Consider the following 17,727-nt stretch of genomic DNA (forward strand, 5'->3'; position numbering starts at 1 on the left):
TCTTACATACGGCTTTTAAAACAACAATGAAATGTTGAATTGATTTGGAGAGCCAGTGGTAGATGAGATGTTGGACGAAACCGAACCATGTTTCCAAATTAGGTTCAGTTTCCTTCAGCTCTCATTTACAACCTCTTTCGTTCCGAGTCAATTGAAAGACTGAAGAGCAAGCAACCATGTATTTATAGGCATTCTCATTCCTCAGATCTCAATGAGAGATGTAAGACTATCTTTCCTTCATGCATTTGGTAATTCATGGTAGCAAAATTAGCATGCTACTACAGTACTACTGACCGTCAAGGTCTAGCATTCTGACAAAAATGGATTATGGGCCCCCAAACAAAGTTATAAGTATAACCTGGTGGGGTAGTTTTGGGCTCGACCGTACATGCGGGCCCAAATTCATTCACTTTGATGTTGCAAATGGACGCTAGAAGCCCATAAACAAACCCAATACGATAACTGATTGATGTAGTTGAGGTTACTTACCTTGGGGTGTCACGTAGTGTTATTTTAAATTAATTATGCACTATGATTCGATTTAATTTTTATATGTAATTTTGTGCACGATTGAGTTGAAATACTTTCGCAATTGCATTCTGTTGCAAGGAGATATTCTTCTGATTGTCTGATTCTAGAATCTAGACTATGCTCTCAACATAATTGGTGGCAATGGGTAGTGATATGGTTTACCCATTTATATATGTCGTGTTCGTGTCAACTTATAAATTGATTGACTGCATAAATGATATTACAATTATAATATAATAATGGGGGTGGGCATTGGCACGGTGGCACCACTTTTCTACATAACTTTCGAACATGTTTTTGTGAGGTGGACTTCTTATAAATTTTAACGATCTGAACCATTTGTCTTGTAGAATCTTTTGATAGATTATCATTGCTAAAAAAAAAAAAAAGATGAATCCATCACCTCTAAGACATTCATTGTAGTGAAAATGGACGAATACGGTTCTATAAACAAACCCTAAACTCTTAATCCAACGATCATATGGTTTTAGATTTAAGTGGTTTCTGGTAGACATTGATCTTTAGAATGAGTTTTAAAAGATAGACAGTTTGGATTATTGAAATACGTAACAAAGTGGGCCTCACAAAAACATGTGTAAAAAATTATGTAAAAAAATGGTGCCATAAATCCCTCCTTATAATAATACAATAACTCAAACTATTCATAAAAATAAAGGGTAAACTGTCGGTTTACCCCCTGAACTTTTAACTCACTTTCGATTTCCCCCATGAACTTTTCTATTGGAAAATTAAGGACTCAAACTAATTTTTTTAGCCAATTTGCCCCCTACCGTTAGTTTTTCATATATTTCTTCCATATTTCCGTTAAGTGAGACCATGTGCACACCATGTGAGGAGAGTTAAGTCATTTCACTCTAAAAATGATTAAAAACTGAAAATAAATAATAAAAAAAAATTTCCCTCTATTTTTTCCCGCTAATTCCTATCCTCAATTTTATTTTTCCCTCTCATTTCTATGCATGAGAAATGACATATGATGTTATTGTCTTCATACGTAGCTAAGTTAATCTTTTTCTTGAAGCATGTACATTAATATAAGAAACATGTCCATAAAAAAGACTAGGGTTTCTTATATTAATGCACTGCTTTGGAGACAATAGCACCATTAGCATTTGTCAAATTATTAATTTGTTAGAGAAAATAAAAATGGTAGACAATAACACCATATGTCATTTCTCATGCATAGGAATGAGAGGGAAAAATAAAATCGAGGATATGAATTAGCGGGAAAAAATAGAGGGAAAGTTTTGTTTTTTTTTTCTTCAATTTTTTAATCATTTTTAAGAGTGAAATGACTTAACTACCCTCACATGTTGTGTACATGGTCTCACTTAACGGAAATATGGATGGAATATATGAAAAACTAACGGTAGGGGGCAAATTGGCTAAAAAAATTAGTTTGAGTCCTTAATTTTCCAATAGAAAAGTTCAGGGGGAAAATCGAAAGTGAGGTGAAAGTTCAGGAGGTAAACCGACAGTTTACTCTAAAAATAAAAAAAAATAAAAAACAAAAAACAAAAAGATTGTACTAAATAGTACACAAGTTCAACATCAACATCCCCAATTGCTTATTCAATGATTGGACTAAATAGTCCTGTCCGGTCTGACGTATGCCCTACATACTGGTTCTAAGTTTCAAACTACTAAACAGTAACCCGCAATTTCGTCCGAAAAAAAAAAAACCAGTAACCAGCAACGCTGCCGGCTCCAAGCAGAGCTCACAAATTCCAACCATGTCCTCCAAATGGCGCGCAATCCAGCACCGCCACCGGTACACCTACAACACCGTCGTATTCCCCGCCACCTACACCGATTCTCTGAACTCCCTCCCGCCGCAAATCGCCACCTCAAAGTTCTTCTCCCTCCTCAAAGAGCTAGTCTCTCTGAACTCCACCTACTCCCAGCTCAACCACACCAAGGGCCTCGCCGCCGCTTTCGGCGACGTACTCGCCTGTGGGGACGAAGCTCTGGTCTCCGAAGCGGCACCGTTTTACTTGGAGCTTCTGTTTCTGGAAAATTCATTGCCTCTGCATAAAACTCTCGTCTCTGTTTTGGCAAAGGCGCGAACTTTCCAGGCTCTGATCCGTCGGTGCTATCGGAAGCTATGCGAAGACTACGGCAGCGGCAGGGGGAAGCGGTTCTGCGTGTCCCGGTCGGCCTTATCGGTAATGGGTATGCCAAAGTTGGGGTTTTTGGTTGAAATTGTGGAAGAATGCGCCGTTTTGATTGCATCCGATACGGTTTCGAGCTTGGATACTCTGATTTCGGAGACGAAAGCGTACTCTCGGCCTTCTCCGATCGTTATGGAGCAATGCCAGGAGGCTCTGTCTTGTTTGTATTATCTGCTTCAGCGCTTCCCTTCGAAATTCGAGGAGTTTAATGGTGATTCTGATAATGCTGGTCGATTGAATGTGTTGGAGATGAGCGTGACTGTCGTTTTGAGCGTTCTGAAGTCGGTGGCGTTTTCGAGAGATTGTTATGTGGCTGCTGGAGTGAGCTTCTGTGCAGCTCTGCAAGTGTGTCTCGGCCCCGAAGAGCTCGGCTTGTTTATAATTGAAGGTATTTTTCACCCAACGGATTCTATTAGTAGTTTAGATGCTAATGCTGATAGTGAAAGGAGGAATGCCATTGCCAAACTTCCTTATAAAGGGGATATGTACACCGAAATTCGTAGTTTATCTGACATGAGTAGACTTTGCTTGATACGGGGGATTCTTACTGCGGTTTCGAGAGCAGTGCTTAATACCCATTTTGATGTGTCAAAGGGTAGTTCGAATGGCTACGAGAGTCATACGAGTGGTGGCAACTGTGTTAAGACTATACTGTATGATGGAATTTTGCCTGAGTTATGTAACTACTGCGAGAACCCTACCGATAGCCATTTTAACTTTCATGCGTTGACTGTGTTGCAGATGTGTTTGCAACAAATAAAAACTTCAATGTTAGCTAGTCTTACCATCACATCTAAGGATTATGATCCGATCCCAGTGGAGATGGGAACCCGGATATTGAGGATCATATGGAATAATTTGGAAGATCCTTTGAGTCAAACAGTCAAGCAAGTTCAACTCATTTTTGATCTCTTCCTAGACATTCGATCCACTCTTCGCTGGTCAGAAGGTAGTGAGAGAATAAGGTCATTCTTGCAAAGCATTGCTTCAGATCTTCTTCGTCTGGGTCCTCGCTGCAAGGGAAGATATGTTCCTTTGGGTTCACTGACAAAGAGATTGGGTGCAAAAACTATGTTGGATATGAGTCCTGGCTTGCTGTTTCAGACTGCACATGCGTACATTGATGATGATGTGTGCTGTGCTCTCACGTCGTTTTTGAAGATTTTACTTGAGGACTTGCGTAACGAGTGTTGGAGAAGTGATGGTATTGAAGGTGGTTATGCGCTTTATAGGGGGCATTGTCAGCCTCCAATTTTGTCTGGACTTGCTTCTGGGGTTTCAAAGCTCCGCTCTAATTTGAACACTTATGCTCTGCCAATTTTACTTGAAGTGGACGAGGACGGTATATTTGCTATGCTTGCTTTTATTTCAGTTGGTCCGAGCAAGGGTGAAAGTCAACTGTTATGTCCTGAGCTCTATCGTGGAAACATGGAACTGAGAGTTGAACAGAAAGTGGCCATCTTAGTTTCACTGCTGAAGGTATCTCGTTTACTTGCATTGCTTGAAGGGGACATTGATTACGCAGCACATGAAAATTTTGGTGGACTGGAAACAAATTTCCCCGACCGACATGCTCTTGTTTCTATCAAGGGGATAAAGGTTGAAGTTTGTGTTGAGTGGCTAGTGCTGGCATTGACCCATGTTGATGATTCATTACGCGTGGATGCTGCAGAGACACTTTTCTTGAATCCCAAGACAGCTAGTTTACCTTCCCATTTAGAGCTCATGTTATTAAAGGAAGCAGTGCCATTGAACATGAGGTGTTGCTCTACAGCTTTCCAAATGAAGTGGAGTAGCTTGTTCAGAAAGTTTTTTGCTCGGGTCCGAACAGCCTTGGAGAGACAATTTAAGCAGGGACGCTGGGAACCCCTGGAGCATAGTAACAGCAATGGAATGCATCTTTCAAATGGAAGTGAACATACTGAAGCTAACAGAGCGAGCGATCTTTTTTGTTTCATGAGGTGGTTAAGTTCATTTCTATTTTTCTCTTGCTATCCGTCTGCACCTTATAAGAGAAAAATAATGGCAATGGAGCTCATTCTAATAATGCTCAATGTTTGGTCTATTGTGCCTGCTAGTCAAGAAAAAAATGGTTCTTTATGTGTGGAAGACCGGCTCTATCCGTATAATAAAGGAATGACCTCACCTGATTCAACTTTGTTGTTAGTGGGATCCATAATTGATAGCTGGGACAAGCTGAGAGAGAATTCTTTTCGCATCTTGTTACATTTTCCAACCCCACTTCCTGGAATTTCAGATGAAGGTATGGTCCAGAACGTGATTTTATGGGCTAAGAAATTAGTTTGCAGTCCACGAGTGAGAGAAACTGATGCTGGAGCTCTGACCTTAAGGCTGATTTTCAGGAAGTATGTCTTACATCTAGGATGGACTGTTCAAGCTTCAGTTAATGTAACTTGTCTTCGTACAGAGTCTGCCATGGAAAACGGAGATGATCAAAATTATAATACTGGATATCCCGTGATGGAATATGTAAGGTCACTGATTGATTGGTTGGATGTTTCCATAGAGGAAGGGGAGAAGGATCTTTCTGAAGCGTGTCGGAACAGCTTTGTTCACGGGGTATTACTCACTCTACGATATGCTTTTGAGGAATTGGACTTCAACTCTGACATAGCACAGTCTAGTATCTCAGGGATGAGACATTCACTAGAGAAGCTCTTGGAGCTTGTAATGCGAATAACTTCTTTGGCACTTTGGGTTGTTTCTGCAGATGCTTGGCATCTCCCTGAGGACATGGATGAAGTGGTTGATGATGATGATTCTTTCTTATCAGAGGTTCCAGATGAGGTGGAGGTTAAAACATCTCAGTTGGAGGATGAAGACAAAAACTACAAACTTGTCCAGAGTAACAGGCGATCAGAACAAAGTGTAATGGTTGGCTGTTGGCTTGCAATGAAAGAGGTAATTAAATTGGGGTTACTTATGGGTTTGCTTTGGAATGCAGTTAATAAGTCATTGATGTGATCAATGCCTAGGATATATGATGTTGTAATACGTATTATGTACTGTCGAGACTAAGGTTTTGTAAATTTACGTCAATGTGACCATGTTATTTTTGCCTTAATTTTCAGGTGAGTCTTCTTTTGGGAACTATCACAAGAAAGATTCCTTTACCAAGTAGTCCTTCCTCAGAATTATTAGATTCAGAAGCCACCTCTTCTTGTGCTTCTGATGCTTCAGTTTTGATGGCTTCCGATGCAATGCTTGATTTGAAACAACTTGAACGAATTGGGAATCACTTCTTGGAGGTCCTTTTGAAGATGAAGCACAACGGTGCAATTGATAAAACGAGGGCCGGATTTACAGCTCTTTGCAACCGTTTACTTTGTTCAAATGATCCTGGGTATGTTTCTGTTTTTTTTTAAAATTATTTTTCAAGTTTGTACATTGTAATATTATATACTATTATGTTATTATTTATTTCGAGGCAATCACTTTAGAATAAGGTTTCCGTGCATCTCATGATTTTTATTTGTTGGATTATGCCGTCCCCATTCAGACTTTGCAAGTTAACAGAATCCTGGATGGAGCAGCTTATGGACAGAACCGTGGCCAAGGGTCAAACAGTGGATGACTTGTTAAGGAGAAGTGCAGGTATTCCTGCTGCTTTTATAGCACTGTTCCTCTCAGAGCCAGAAGGTGCACCTAAGAAACTTCTCCCGCGGGCTCTACGGTGGCTCATAGATGTTGCTAATGCATCTATTGTGGGTCTGGTTGAAACCAACAGCTCTAATGGCGACATGGGTAAATTTCCCTCAATAAAGTCGGGCAAAGTTTTTGAGACTGTGGTGCCGTCAGATATGGATATTAGCAACAAGGTTTCAAAGATCCGTGATGAGGGTGTCATTCCTACTGTACACGCATTCAATGTCCTCAGAGCCGCCTTCAATGATACCAACCTGGCTGCTGACACCTCAGGTTTTTCTGCTGAGGCTATGATTGTTTCAATTCGCTCCTTTTCTTCTTCCCACTGGGAGGTTCGGAACAGTGCTTGTCAGGCATACACTGCTTTGGTACGTCGGATGATTGGATTCCTTAATGTCCAAAAACGAGAGTCGTCAAGGCGTGCACTAACTGGGGTTGAATTTTTTCATCGGTATGATGCCTTGACTAATTATTTCTTACTGTCATGGGTTCTTGTTGAATGCTTTGACATTTTATTAGGTTTTCTGAGTAAACTTTTACATTAATCAAAATATCCTTTTTCCTTGAAGGTATCCCTTATTGCATCCATTTCTATTCAAGGAACTGAAAGTTGCGACAGTGTTGCTTGAGGACGGAATATCTGGACAATCTGAATCCAACCTAGAAAATGCTGTGCACCCAAGCTTGTGCCCCGTCTTGATTCTGTTATCCAGGCTGAAGCCCTCAACAATCGCAAGTGAGACTGGAGATGACATGGATCCTTTTTTGTTAATGCCCTTCATTAGAAAGTGCTCTACCCAAAGCAATCTAAGAGTCCGTGTTCTTGCATCTAGAGCTTTAACAGGCCTTGTATCTAATGAGAAGCTGCCAAGTGTTCTCCTCAATATAGTATCCGAGTTGCCCAGAGTAGATGACCAAGCTGCACTGACTCCCGAAGTGTCCCTATTGCTTCACAAAACTGAAATAAGACACCAGAGTTCATATAATTGGATCCATGGAATTCTATTGCAGTTGAGTTCTCTCCTGGATACAAACTGTAGAAATCTGGCTGATTCCTCAAAGAAAGATCAGATTCTTGGTGATTTGTTTCAAGCTCTTTTAGCGCATTCATGGATCGGAAAGCCCAGATTGTGCCCTTGTCCAATCCTCAATGCCTCTTTCCTAAAGTTGCTGGATCACATGCTCAGTATTGCAAGGACTTGCCATACTAGCAAAAAAATTTATGCTCTTCGCAACCTAATTTTGGAGTTATCTACAGAATGCTTAGATGTAAAGGTTTCTAACAGGCGTTCATATTATGATCCAACCATGGCAGAACTCCGACAACAAGCAGCAGTCTCCTATTTCAGTTGCGTGTTTCAAGCATCAGAGAAAATGGCTGAAGATGTTTTTCAGACGCCTCAGAGGTATTCTCAGAATAATTCAAGATATGCAGAGATACCTGAAATGGAAAACTCTTTTGCGGGACTCCAGGAAAGGCTGGTCCGCTCTTTGTCAGATTCAGATTATGAAGTTCGACTTGCAACATTGAAGTGGCTGCTGAAATTCATAACATCAACAGAATCTGGTAACGAGTCCCATGACATCAGCAGTGAGATTAGGGTTATTCAGCACTGGGTCAGAACTAACCTCCAAACGACGTTGGTTAATATATTGGATGTGGAGAAGTACCACAGATGCTCATATTACATTCTGAGGATTCTATTCACTTGGAACACGCTGCAGTTCCAGAAGCTTGGGGATGCAAAATGCACGGAAACAATTTACGTTGGTAGTATGGAATGTGATTCTGTGTTTCTGCTTTGGGATAAGTTGATTTCCTTGTACAAGGTCACAAGACATGCGAAAGCTCAACAAACACTCATCTGCTGCTTCGGAATCTGCATAAAGCGGTTTGCAGGTTTATTTACAACTTCTATTCTTATTGACAACAGTGACTCTGATTGGTTAGAACAGTTGACCCGACTTTATAGCATAATTTCCTTTTTCACCAACGTAATTATGGAACGTAGTGCTTCGTCTGAGCCAATAAACACGCGAATGGCAGCGGCAGAGTCTATCATAGCATCTGGTTTGCTAGAGCAAGCTGCGCTTATCGGTTCCACTGTATTCAATAGCCGAATCCCTTCTGAAAATTCATGCTCTACTTTTGAACCAAAAGAAGCGGTTAATTTCTACGGGCATCAAATACTAGATATATGGTTCACATGTATCCAGCTGCTGGAGGATGAAGATGATGAGATTAGAGAAAGGCTTGCCATTGGCATTCAGGGGAGTTTTACGAGCAAAAGATCTGGAAGCTCTCGTAGTGGAGTAGTTCCGACTCAAGTGGAGAAAGTGATCGGGTCTTGTTTTGAGCATCTATCTTCCATCTTTGGTCACTGGATTGGGTATTTCGATTATCTTTTACGCTGGGTGCTGAATGCATCAAATCGTGAGGTGCCGAAAGGAGATCTTGTGAGACAGGTATTTGATAAGGAAATCGATAATCATCATGAGGAAAAGCTGTTCATCTGCCAACTATGCTGTTCGCAACTGGAGAAGCTTCCGATTTCAAAATCTTGGGCGGCTGACTTTCTGAACAAGCAACAGTTTAGTGATTATCTACGCGATTGGAGACTCAGATTTTCTTGCCAGTTGACTGCATTTGCCAAGGACCGCATCGCGAAACTAGGTGGAGTGCATTGGGTTGGTGGAGCAGGCAACCACAAGGATGCATTTCTGCCACTCTATGCCAATTTGCTCGCGTTTTATGCCCTCTCGAATTGCATATTCAACGGGAAAACTGGTGATAACAAGCATCTACTGTCTGACGTTGCCCAACTCGGTAAAGCTATCAATCCGTTTCTCCGGAACCCCTTGATCTCCAACCTGTATTTGTTAGTCGTTAAATCGCACGAGGATGCTGCTGGCTCCAACGGTGACAACGTGATCCCGAAATTGGGAGAGGATGCAATATGGGATGAATTCAATCCCCATTTTCTTCTTAGTTAAGATGTAAAGTACAATACAATAGCCATGGAGGATTCATATCGTTCACTATTTGGGAGATTTTGGAGAATTTCAAGGAAGTGTTGGCATACACTTCAGCTGGGAATACAGTTGCTATGCATTCCAACTTTCTTATTGCATTTTTTTTTTTAAAAAAAATTTATACAAGCAATATTAGGAGGGGAAGAATTTGAACTCCGAGAGTCTGGTGCAGAAGTTGAATGCTTTTTAGAGAACCGATTTTTCGGCCGGATATGTGAGGAATCTCGGTGATGTGGATTGTCGACGGAGCCCCGACAGTGGTACACAAGCAGTCTTCTTTATTTTATGGCTTTTTAGCCAAAGTGGTTTCCTAAGATTTGTATAACTCTTCATTTTGACTCCTGATATTTGAAATCAATAAAAATTGTCTCTAAGATTGTCCAATATCAATCATGTTGATCATTTCATAAAAAATTATGTTAAATAAGGATCAAAATCACAAAAATACTTTCAATTTAGCAAACCATAGGCCAAAAGGATTTGACAAAAAATTAAAGGTATTTTTGTCATTTTATTCTTATTTAATAGAAATTTTTCATAGAATGATCAAAATGATTGATGATGGACAATTTTATAAACCACTTCTATTGATTTCAAATCTTAAGAACCAAAGTGAAGAGTTATGCAAATCTCAGAGACCATTTTGACTAAAAAAACCTTGTTTAAGGTTTAAGCCCGTCAGGTTAGCTTAGGCGCTCAGTCGATGAGGAAGGGCGGGAAGGGCGGGTCGCTTGGTCGGGATTAGGGGCTCTAAGCCCCGGGAATCGATTCTCCCCAATGTAACGAAAAAACCCAAGATCTTTTAAGCTTTAAAACCTCATTGGCTATAAGATTGAATTGTATAGGCACGCCTACAACAACCATATCCCCGTTAAGCAGGGTGGGCTGTATGAACCATAAAACGACTTTGTGCACCAAAACAAAACCCAAAAGGCCTAAACCATAAAACTGAGACTAATTTATATGCGACAAGTCTGCTGTGGGGGATTAATAAGCTACAAGTCCTCTTCTCTTCCCATGTATCCTACTACAATGGTACATATCGCTGATCGACCAAGACATAATCCATGAAAGAGAAGTCGGCCCGAGAAGAATCTAGCTATCTTCCTCGTCATCGTCGTCTTCATCATCTTCTTCGTCACCATTCTCCTGCACATATGCATTCCGAAGTTGTCAGTCATCAATTCAACACTAATATCCACGGTGATCAACTCTGACTAGAACGAATATATTCTCATAAGACTCGAGGGGATGGGATCCTGTTTTGTGGGGCATGAGTGGGCTGATCAACCAGCCTGTCATAACCCGCCCATGAATATGAAAAGTAAAACCATGCTCCGAAAGCAGAACTGAATTTGCTGTTATGGTTTTGTAACATGTTGGCGTGCCACTGCGTTATGCAAGACCAATAACTCTATTCGGTACAGACAACATGTAGTCACTCAGATTATTTCACAATGCAACCATTTGCCACAGTAAAAGGAGGCAAAACAAAGAAACACAGAGAACCTATCGAATCGTCAACTAACTATGGATATATCACTCGCATGACATGCCTATACAGACTACAGAAGATGTAATTCATGTAAGCATCACATTTTTTCAACATCGGGTCTAACCACAACCCGCATTAGTAAAAAACAATTTTTTTCTGTATGAGTTAGAAAAGAAGAATAATGATGCACACAATATATAGGCAATGAAATTTCATCTTTGTTACCATTTCATCATCTTCAGAATCCTCTTCATCGACCTCCTCCTCATCAGCCTCCTGAAACAACAAATATAAAAAGTTACCCTGCCTGCTAGGGTTAGTCTTGGTAGATAGACTAGCACTCCCAACAAGTCTTGGAGATAGACTAGCACTCCCAACAAGTCTTGGAGATAGACTAGCACTCCCAACAAGTCTAGGAGATGATAATCCATCCCGTTTGTTCCAAAAGCCTTAAAAAAAGGGATCTATACATGTTACCCAACTACTTTTAAATAAATAAAACCGAAGTGATCGGTTGATGTATTAAAAATAACAAATATACACTCATGAAGAGAGAATATTACATTATTAAAATACTTTAGAGGATTGGGCCATAAGTCGTTCTTAATTATCTCTACCACCTGCAATGTCACAGTAAATGAAAGATCAGTAAAGATTAAAAGGAAAATAAAAACAGATTTTTTTTAACTTCAATTTATACCGTGCAGCAATTGGCTACAGTTAAACCTTAAAAGGAGGAAACTATAACTAAAAACTACACATTGGCAAACAAATACCATTAATTTTGATGGTTATGAGTGATAACCATTCAGGTGATTTTCCTTTTAAAAGAAGCATTTTACATATGAAAAATTAGCATGCACAGATACATACAAGCGTTACTCAGTGAAAATAGATAAACAAAAACAGACGTTACCTCATCATGAATTGCATCTATATCTTTATGTTCAGTTTCGTTAAACAAACTGAAGAAGCTGCAATAATTAAAATGCCAATAGGTGAGTCAAAGAGCAAGAATTACAAAATATATATGGTCGTCGTATCCAGTGCACAAGGCTCCCGCTTTACGCAGGGTCTGGGAGAGGTGAATGTCGGCTAGCCTTACCCCCATTTATGGAGAGGCTGCTCCCAAGTCTCGAACCCGAGACCTACCGCTCATGGGAACAAAAATATATATGGGAACAAAAATAAGAAATAAGATCCTCAATGTAATAAATTCCTATGTTAAAAAAATTTGAAGCATTTAATTCTTATTAAAGTAGTATTCAATTGTACCTTTATAAGGGCATACAACATGGAATACATAGCAGTACAAAAGATGTTTTGCTTCTTGGTTCAGATGTACAAAAAACAGGGGTCTCACACTTTATGCCAAGCAAAAAAAGAGGTCCTAATAGCTTATGAACCCTTGAACCCCAGCCTAATAGAACAGATTAGCCATAAACGAACACATAGAACCAAAAGAACATAACCTCTCATCAACATGTGGTCGTTTCTTTCCATTTTTCACGTCAGTAACTCCATTTGCAAGACCCTACACAATTTACAACTCCAGTAAATTCTATGAAGGGAGAAAAGAAGAGAGGGAAAAGAAGACAAGGGCCAAAGTGGCAAATGCGGTGAATACCATGCCCTCCTTCCATTTGACGGGAGTACCAGTAATTTTTGTTGTCTGACCATCAATATATGTAAAAGTTTTTGTCAGCTTTGTATCTTCAAAATAAGGGTTGTCATTAAAGTTCTGAAACAGAGGCATTAGAAAGAAGCATTAGTAAAGAGTAATTCAAACACTATCAGAGAAAAATGGGCATTATATAATTGGAGCAAAATCCAAAATGAACAAAGAAAATCAGCATGCAAAAAGAACAGACAATAGAATGTGCGTGTCCCCAAGGTAAAGTCAACACGAAAACAGGGAGCTTACGAATGTGACGGAGTATCCTAACGTCTTATCATCTTTGAAGTCCACCACATCAATAGACTTTAAATACTTGAAAATCTATGTGAAGAAGAAAAGAAGAGAATTAGTAAACACACGGACTTGATCAATTCCAGTCAGCTGAAAGAATTAAGACGGTAGGAGGAAACACAAAAATTTACTCAAAGTAAAAATCTTTAACAAACTATTTGTCTGACCTTCTGGTCTTCTGCACTCAAAATATCACAAAGTACAGGATGGCTCATGAACTGCGTCCAACAATAATGCACAAGTTATATACATGCCCAAATTATGTATCAACCATTAAACGTTCTAAAATAAGATGAATATGAAATATATCGGATCACTAACAGAAGTTAGCCAAAAGTCAGGAATGGTTTTTATTATCTCATTCCGCTTCACATAGACGGGCCTGCGTATCTCGTTATACTTTTGCTCAATGTCCAAAACCTTGTCATTCTCTTCGTCATCAACCTGTGGGGTGCCAATGCAATTTCAAGCTTCATCAGCATTATATACCAAAATGAAATCTTAAGCTTATCCAATGAACCAAACCATTCTGATATAAACATTGATAGGTGCTCAAGGCATAAAGATAACATATACAGGCAACCAAACGACACAAATAAATGAAAGATGTAATTAAAAATATGTAAAGCTCTACACGGTGATTGAAATCCAATACAAATAACAAAAATTAAAATAAAATTGAAATTGAGAGCTACACTTATGAGCTGTGATATGCAGACGCTTTATACATACAAATTGCCAATACATATATTTATACACATATATACGCAGCATAGAGAGAGAGAGAGAGAGAGAGCAGAGAGAACAGAGAGGTTGCAGAACCTTGTCGAGTTCGTCTTGAACCTCCTGCAACTTCTCGACGGAGAGCACGAGCTCCTTGTCAAGGTGATCGGCGTCGTCCTCCGGGGCTCGCTCGGTGAGCTTGGGCTGCTTCGCCGCGTCCGCCACCATCGTGAGAAAGCAGAACCCTAGCTCTGGAGGCAAAGCAAAACCCTAATTTACTCTGGAAAGCGAGGGAAAATCAGCGAGAGGGTTTTGTAATGATTCTTGTGCGTGTGTGTATACGGGAGAGAGGTCTCGAGGGCCTTACAGTCTTTTCACATCCTCACTGTAGTGTTGTGTGACGTGTCACTTCATAAACAACTCCTTTGATGTCCAATCTGTTATTGTCACAAGTTGGAGCATTGTGGCACGAACATCGATATTGATCACGACATAACAATCGTCGTTGATGTCCAATCTGTTATTCTTTTTATAAACCCTAACGCTCCGTTTGGTTTCTCAAAAAATTTAGGAAATTGAAACTAAGAATTTGAAGAGGAGAGAGAGGCTTACGTACGTGATCAAAGTGTGACAGAGCCGGTTTATCTGAGAGAATTCGGAGGAGAATTTCGAAAGCCAATGATGTCATTAAGGTAAAGCTGAGGAAGGTGATCTGTCGTGCAATTTTTTTTCCTTTCTATGTAATGCCTACCTTGGGAGCAGCCTCTCTATAAATGGGGGTAAGGCTAGCCGACATTCACCTCTCCCAGACCCTGCGTAAAGCGGGAGTCTTGTGCACTGGGTACGACCTTTTTTTTTTATGTAATGCCTACCAACAGCAATGGTTTGGCATGCCACGATGCGAGGGTTAGCGTGTCAAAGTGTTAGAAAATTATATGTCATGGCTTGTCTTGACATGGTAACTCTCGCATCGTGGCACGCCAGAACATCGATGTTGACCATGACATGACAAGTGTTGTGAATTGTCGGCAAAATGCATGTTATGACACACCATGCATTTTGTCGACAATTCGCAAGGCTTGTTATGACGTGCCACGATGCAAGAGTTAACGTGTCAAGATGAGTCATTATCCGTCATGCATTTTTCTAACACTTTGCCTACTATTTCGGAATAATTTTATAAAAAAAAATATAGGAAATATATGACACGTTCTTACCGGTAATAACCTTTGTAAATATTCAACTCAGATAATGCACATGTTCTTACCGTTAAGAAGATGCATAAATATTCAGGTCAAATATTGAACGTGTTCTTATCGGTAAGAACAAGTGTAAATATTCCGCTCATATATTGTATCCACAACAGATAGAGTCTCTCTCTCTCTCTCTCTCTCTCTCTCTCTCTCAATCACACACAAATGCATAGAGTTAATTGCCTATATAAATTCTGATTGATTTCTTGTTTCAGAATTGTATGGCTTCTCATTAAGCATGGTGCACGAGTGAGCCAGAGGAACAAATAGTGAAATTCCCAATCTGGTTGGGTCCAGTTCAATGTTGTTAGTATTTATTCTCTATTTGCCTCTTGGAAGCTGGCTCTCAGAATTCAAACTTCGACTGCTAACGTTTATCTCCGTGTCTGCAAAACTGTTAACATTACCAGTAGACAAAGACCTATCAACCTGACAAACTCGCAAGATTAGCGTTTCATATTGCCGAACCCAACCAGTACTGTTAGCCTCAATAAGTTGATTTTCGAAACGTGTACCAACTGTACGTTTGATTTCACATTTCTAACTATCGGTTTTCAATTTTGCAGGTACCAATCAACATGAATGCCATGTTCAAGAGGCGACGAGGCTTTCTCAAGCACCTGCGAAGCACTTCTAACCATGCAAGATGAAGACACCGCTACTGAAAGTGCTTGTGCATGTGTATGTCCTTAATCTATTAGTACGTTCTCAAGTTTCCATACTGTATGTGTGCGCTAGAACTATTCACTCCAGCAACAAGGCAGAGATTTGTAAATACTTCGATTCTCCTCGTGGATGTGTTAGAGGATCCAAGTGCTTTAAGTTGTATGGATTACGAATACTCAGGCATTCTTCATTGATTTGTATAACAGATGTATCAACTCTATTTCTCTTGATAACGTAATGTTCATATGTTACTTTGTGAAGCCGATTCGTTGGGTAAGTTTTTTGAAAAAGAATTTGGGCCGGTGGAAGATGCCAATCATTTTAGCTCAAATGGAAAACAAGATGCAATCTCGAGGCTCTGGATTTGTCAGATTTAAAGAGGAGAAGTCTGTTTCTGCAGCTGTTCAAGCACAATATGTCACCATGGCAGGCACGCCGGTCGAAATTAAAAGTCTAATACCAAAAATGGCAGCTGAGTCGGAGAAAATGTCACTTCGACAACAAGAACAAGAGAAGAATTGCAATTGCCAATCTCCACCGCTTCCAGTTGCAGCAAAGGTGTCGTCCAGCGAGATGGTTATGGAAGCAAATAAACCCGAACAAGTTCTTGGCTTGATAAGGTAGTCCAAGGCCAACCGAACACATCAACTCAAGCACATAATATCAGCAGCCCCAAGGACAGTAAAAGCATGCCTGTATGGCTTAAAGGCTTGCAAGAAGTGGTTTCCTCGATCGCTTCTTACAACGTCTTCCAAAGCATCCGAGTGGAGAATACGCTCTCTCCTCTCTGAAAAGTGACTTAGAATTGGATCATTTGCGCGTTGGCTTCTCTAAGCTCAGTGACTTCATCAAATCTTTCTCCAACTTATGTGCCAAATCCCAGGCTTCACCACAACCTTTGTCATACACTCAAAGCGCCTTGCAGTTCCCCTTTTATTTGCACATGTTCTTACTGGTAAGAACACATTCAATATCTGAGCTACATATCTACACAACTTCTTACCGACTAGAAAAGGGGCAACAACTCTCGAGTGAAAAGCAGTATCGAAGTATCGAAGTAGCCCTTAAGAACACGTGCGTTATCTGAGCTCAATATTTACGAAGGTTATTATTGGTAAGAATGATTCGTATATTTCCTAGATTTTTTTTTATTTATTTATTTATTGAAGATGATAGCTTGGAGGATGAGGCCTTGGAGCAATCCACAATGGCATTTGGTTTTAGAGGCCCTTGCAAGAAAATGGAACAAATCATCGGGATTCTTCCTTGGTGAATTCGATTTCTACAAGGTGAGATCAGCAGCCGGTGAACTAAAAATTACGATTTTATATTGTTAGAGATTTGATATATATTGTTCATATTGGACGCAGGACTACAAGGAAAGCACCTTGGAGGGAAAGTGTTTTGCGTGCAACCAGAACCAGATTTTATGGGCCAACTTCCCCCGCCAAAACTTGCTCTGGTGCAGCGCCTGCAAAGTGCAGGCCATACCGGCTGCCGGTGATTTCGTTCACAACTGCGTGGTGTGTGATGCGCAAGTACACAAACTCATTTAACTTCCGTGGAATGATGAATTCCGGCGTATATCACCTGGTCCTTTCCGAACGAAAGATCAAAAGACGATTCTACACATTTGCTTGTTTTTATCTTCTTTTCCTACTGTAGTCCATTCGCGCAGAAGACATCTCCATTAACCGGTAACAGATGAAATCGTTTGCAGTCGAGGTCCCTGTGCAGAGAGGGGGAAAATGCTGCCAATGGAGGATAGATGACAGCTATAGACACATAGTAAGAGGGTGCAGGTAAACTGAAGATATGCCCGGAAAAAGTTAAAAGGAAAGGCGGGTTGGGCGTGGCGTCTCCTTCCCGTCACAATAGAAAATACTTTTGGACTCCGATCAAAACTGTAGAGTTTGCACTCGAGCAGTAGCCATATATCACCAATGAGGAAAGAAAATGATAGCAGAAGCGTTCTACTGATATAACTTGTTTTGTTGATATACACAAAAGTAATTACCTTGATCCCATTTGTTTTATGGTTCAATTTCGCTCGATGTTTACTTTTCGGACATGTCAAATACAGTAAAACAAAATGACTCACACAGACATAGTTACTTCCCTGGATTGTTTGGTCAACCAACCGGAAATAGGGCTTCTGGTTAATCCAAATCACCGTCGGTGATCTTATAATGCAAAGAA

General features: G+C 40.2%; 2 protein-coding genes across 3 annotated transcripts; one reads left to right on the forward strand and one right to left on the reverse strand.

The window, feature by feature from the left end:
- The first annotated feature begins 2,135 nt into the window (after positions 1-2,135).
- On the forward strand, positions 2,136-9,806 carry LOC103416988 (uncharacterized). Of its 2 annotated transcripts, XM_070816603.1 has the most exons (5): positions 2,212-3,111; positions 3,465-5,645; positions 5,816-6,087; positions 6,244-6,840; positions 6,959-9,806. In XM_070816603.1, the coding sequence occupies exons 2-5, from the start codon at positions 3,465-3,467 to the stop codon at positions 9,381-9,383; spliced, it is 5,475 nt and encodes a 1,824-aa protein (XP_070672704.1). In that variant the 5' UTR covers positions 2,212-3,111; the 3' UTR covers positions 9,384-9,806. The 2 variants fall into 2 exon arrangements, with proteins under 2 accessions (XP_008353419.3, XP_070672704.1); XM_008355197.4 differs by having other exon boundaries at positions 2,136-5,645.
- A 416-nt stretch (positions 9,807-10,222) lies between these two features.
- LOC103416990 (NAP1-related protein 2-like) lies at positions 10,223-13,932 on the reverse strand. The gene is made up of 10 exons (XM_008355198.4): positions 13,709-13,932; positions 13,208-13,330; positions 13,054-13,104; positions 12,842-12,916; positions 12,545-12,658; positions 12,390-12,451; positions 11,834-11,891; positions 11,481-11,537; positions 11,143-11,193; positions 10,223-10,571 (listed from the first exon to the last, which is right to left on the reverse strand). Exons 1-10 carry the CDS (start codon positions 13,835-13,837, stop codon positions 10,518-10,520), a joined length of 774 nt encoding a protein of 257 aa, XP_008353420.1. The 5' UTR covers positions 13,838-13,932; the 3' UTR covers positions 10,223-10,517.
- Between the last annotated feature and the right edge of the window lie 3,795 nt (positions 13,933-17,727).

This window comes from Malus domestica, chromosome 17 (assembly GCF_042453785.1).
Source record: "Malus domestica chromosome 17, GDT2T_hap1".
NCBI classification, from domain to species: domain Eukaryota; kingdom Viridiplantae; phylum Streptophyta; class Magnoliopsida; order Rosales; family Rosaceae; genus Malus; species Malus domestica.

What these genes read in the sequence shown, in the direction of transcription:
- LOC103416988 (XM_008355197.4), top strand. Translation starts at nt 2,163, where the DNA reads ATGCCCTACATACTGGTTCTAAGTTTCAAACTACTAAACAGTAACCCG. An exon ending in CTTTGTTCAAATGATCCTGG is followed by an intron (nt 6,088 to 6,243) that starts GTATGTTTCTGT and finishes GTCCCCATTCAG; the next exon opens with ACTTTGCAAGTTAACAGAAT. An exon ending in GGGGTTGAATTTTTTCATCG is followed by an intron (nt 6,841 to 6,958) that starts GTATGATGCCTT and finishes TTTTCCTTGAAG; the next exon opens with GTATCCCTTATTGCATCCAT.
- LOC103416990 (XM_008355198.4), bottom strand. Translation starts at nt 13,837, where the DNA reads ATGGTGGCGGACGCGGCGAAGCAGCCCAAGCTCACCGAGCGAGCCCCG. An exon ending in CTCTAAAGTATTTTAATAAT is followed by an intron (nt 11,194 to 11,480) that starts GTAATATTCTCT and finishes TTGTTGTTTCAG; the next exon opens with GAGGCTGATGAGGAGGAGGT. An exon ending in ATTCTGAAGATGATGAAATG is followed by an intron (nt 10,572 to 11,142) that starts GTAACAAAGATG and finishes GCATATGTGCAG; the next exon opens with GAGAATGGTGACGAAGAAGA.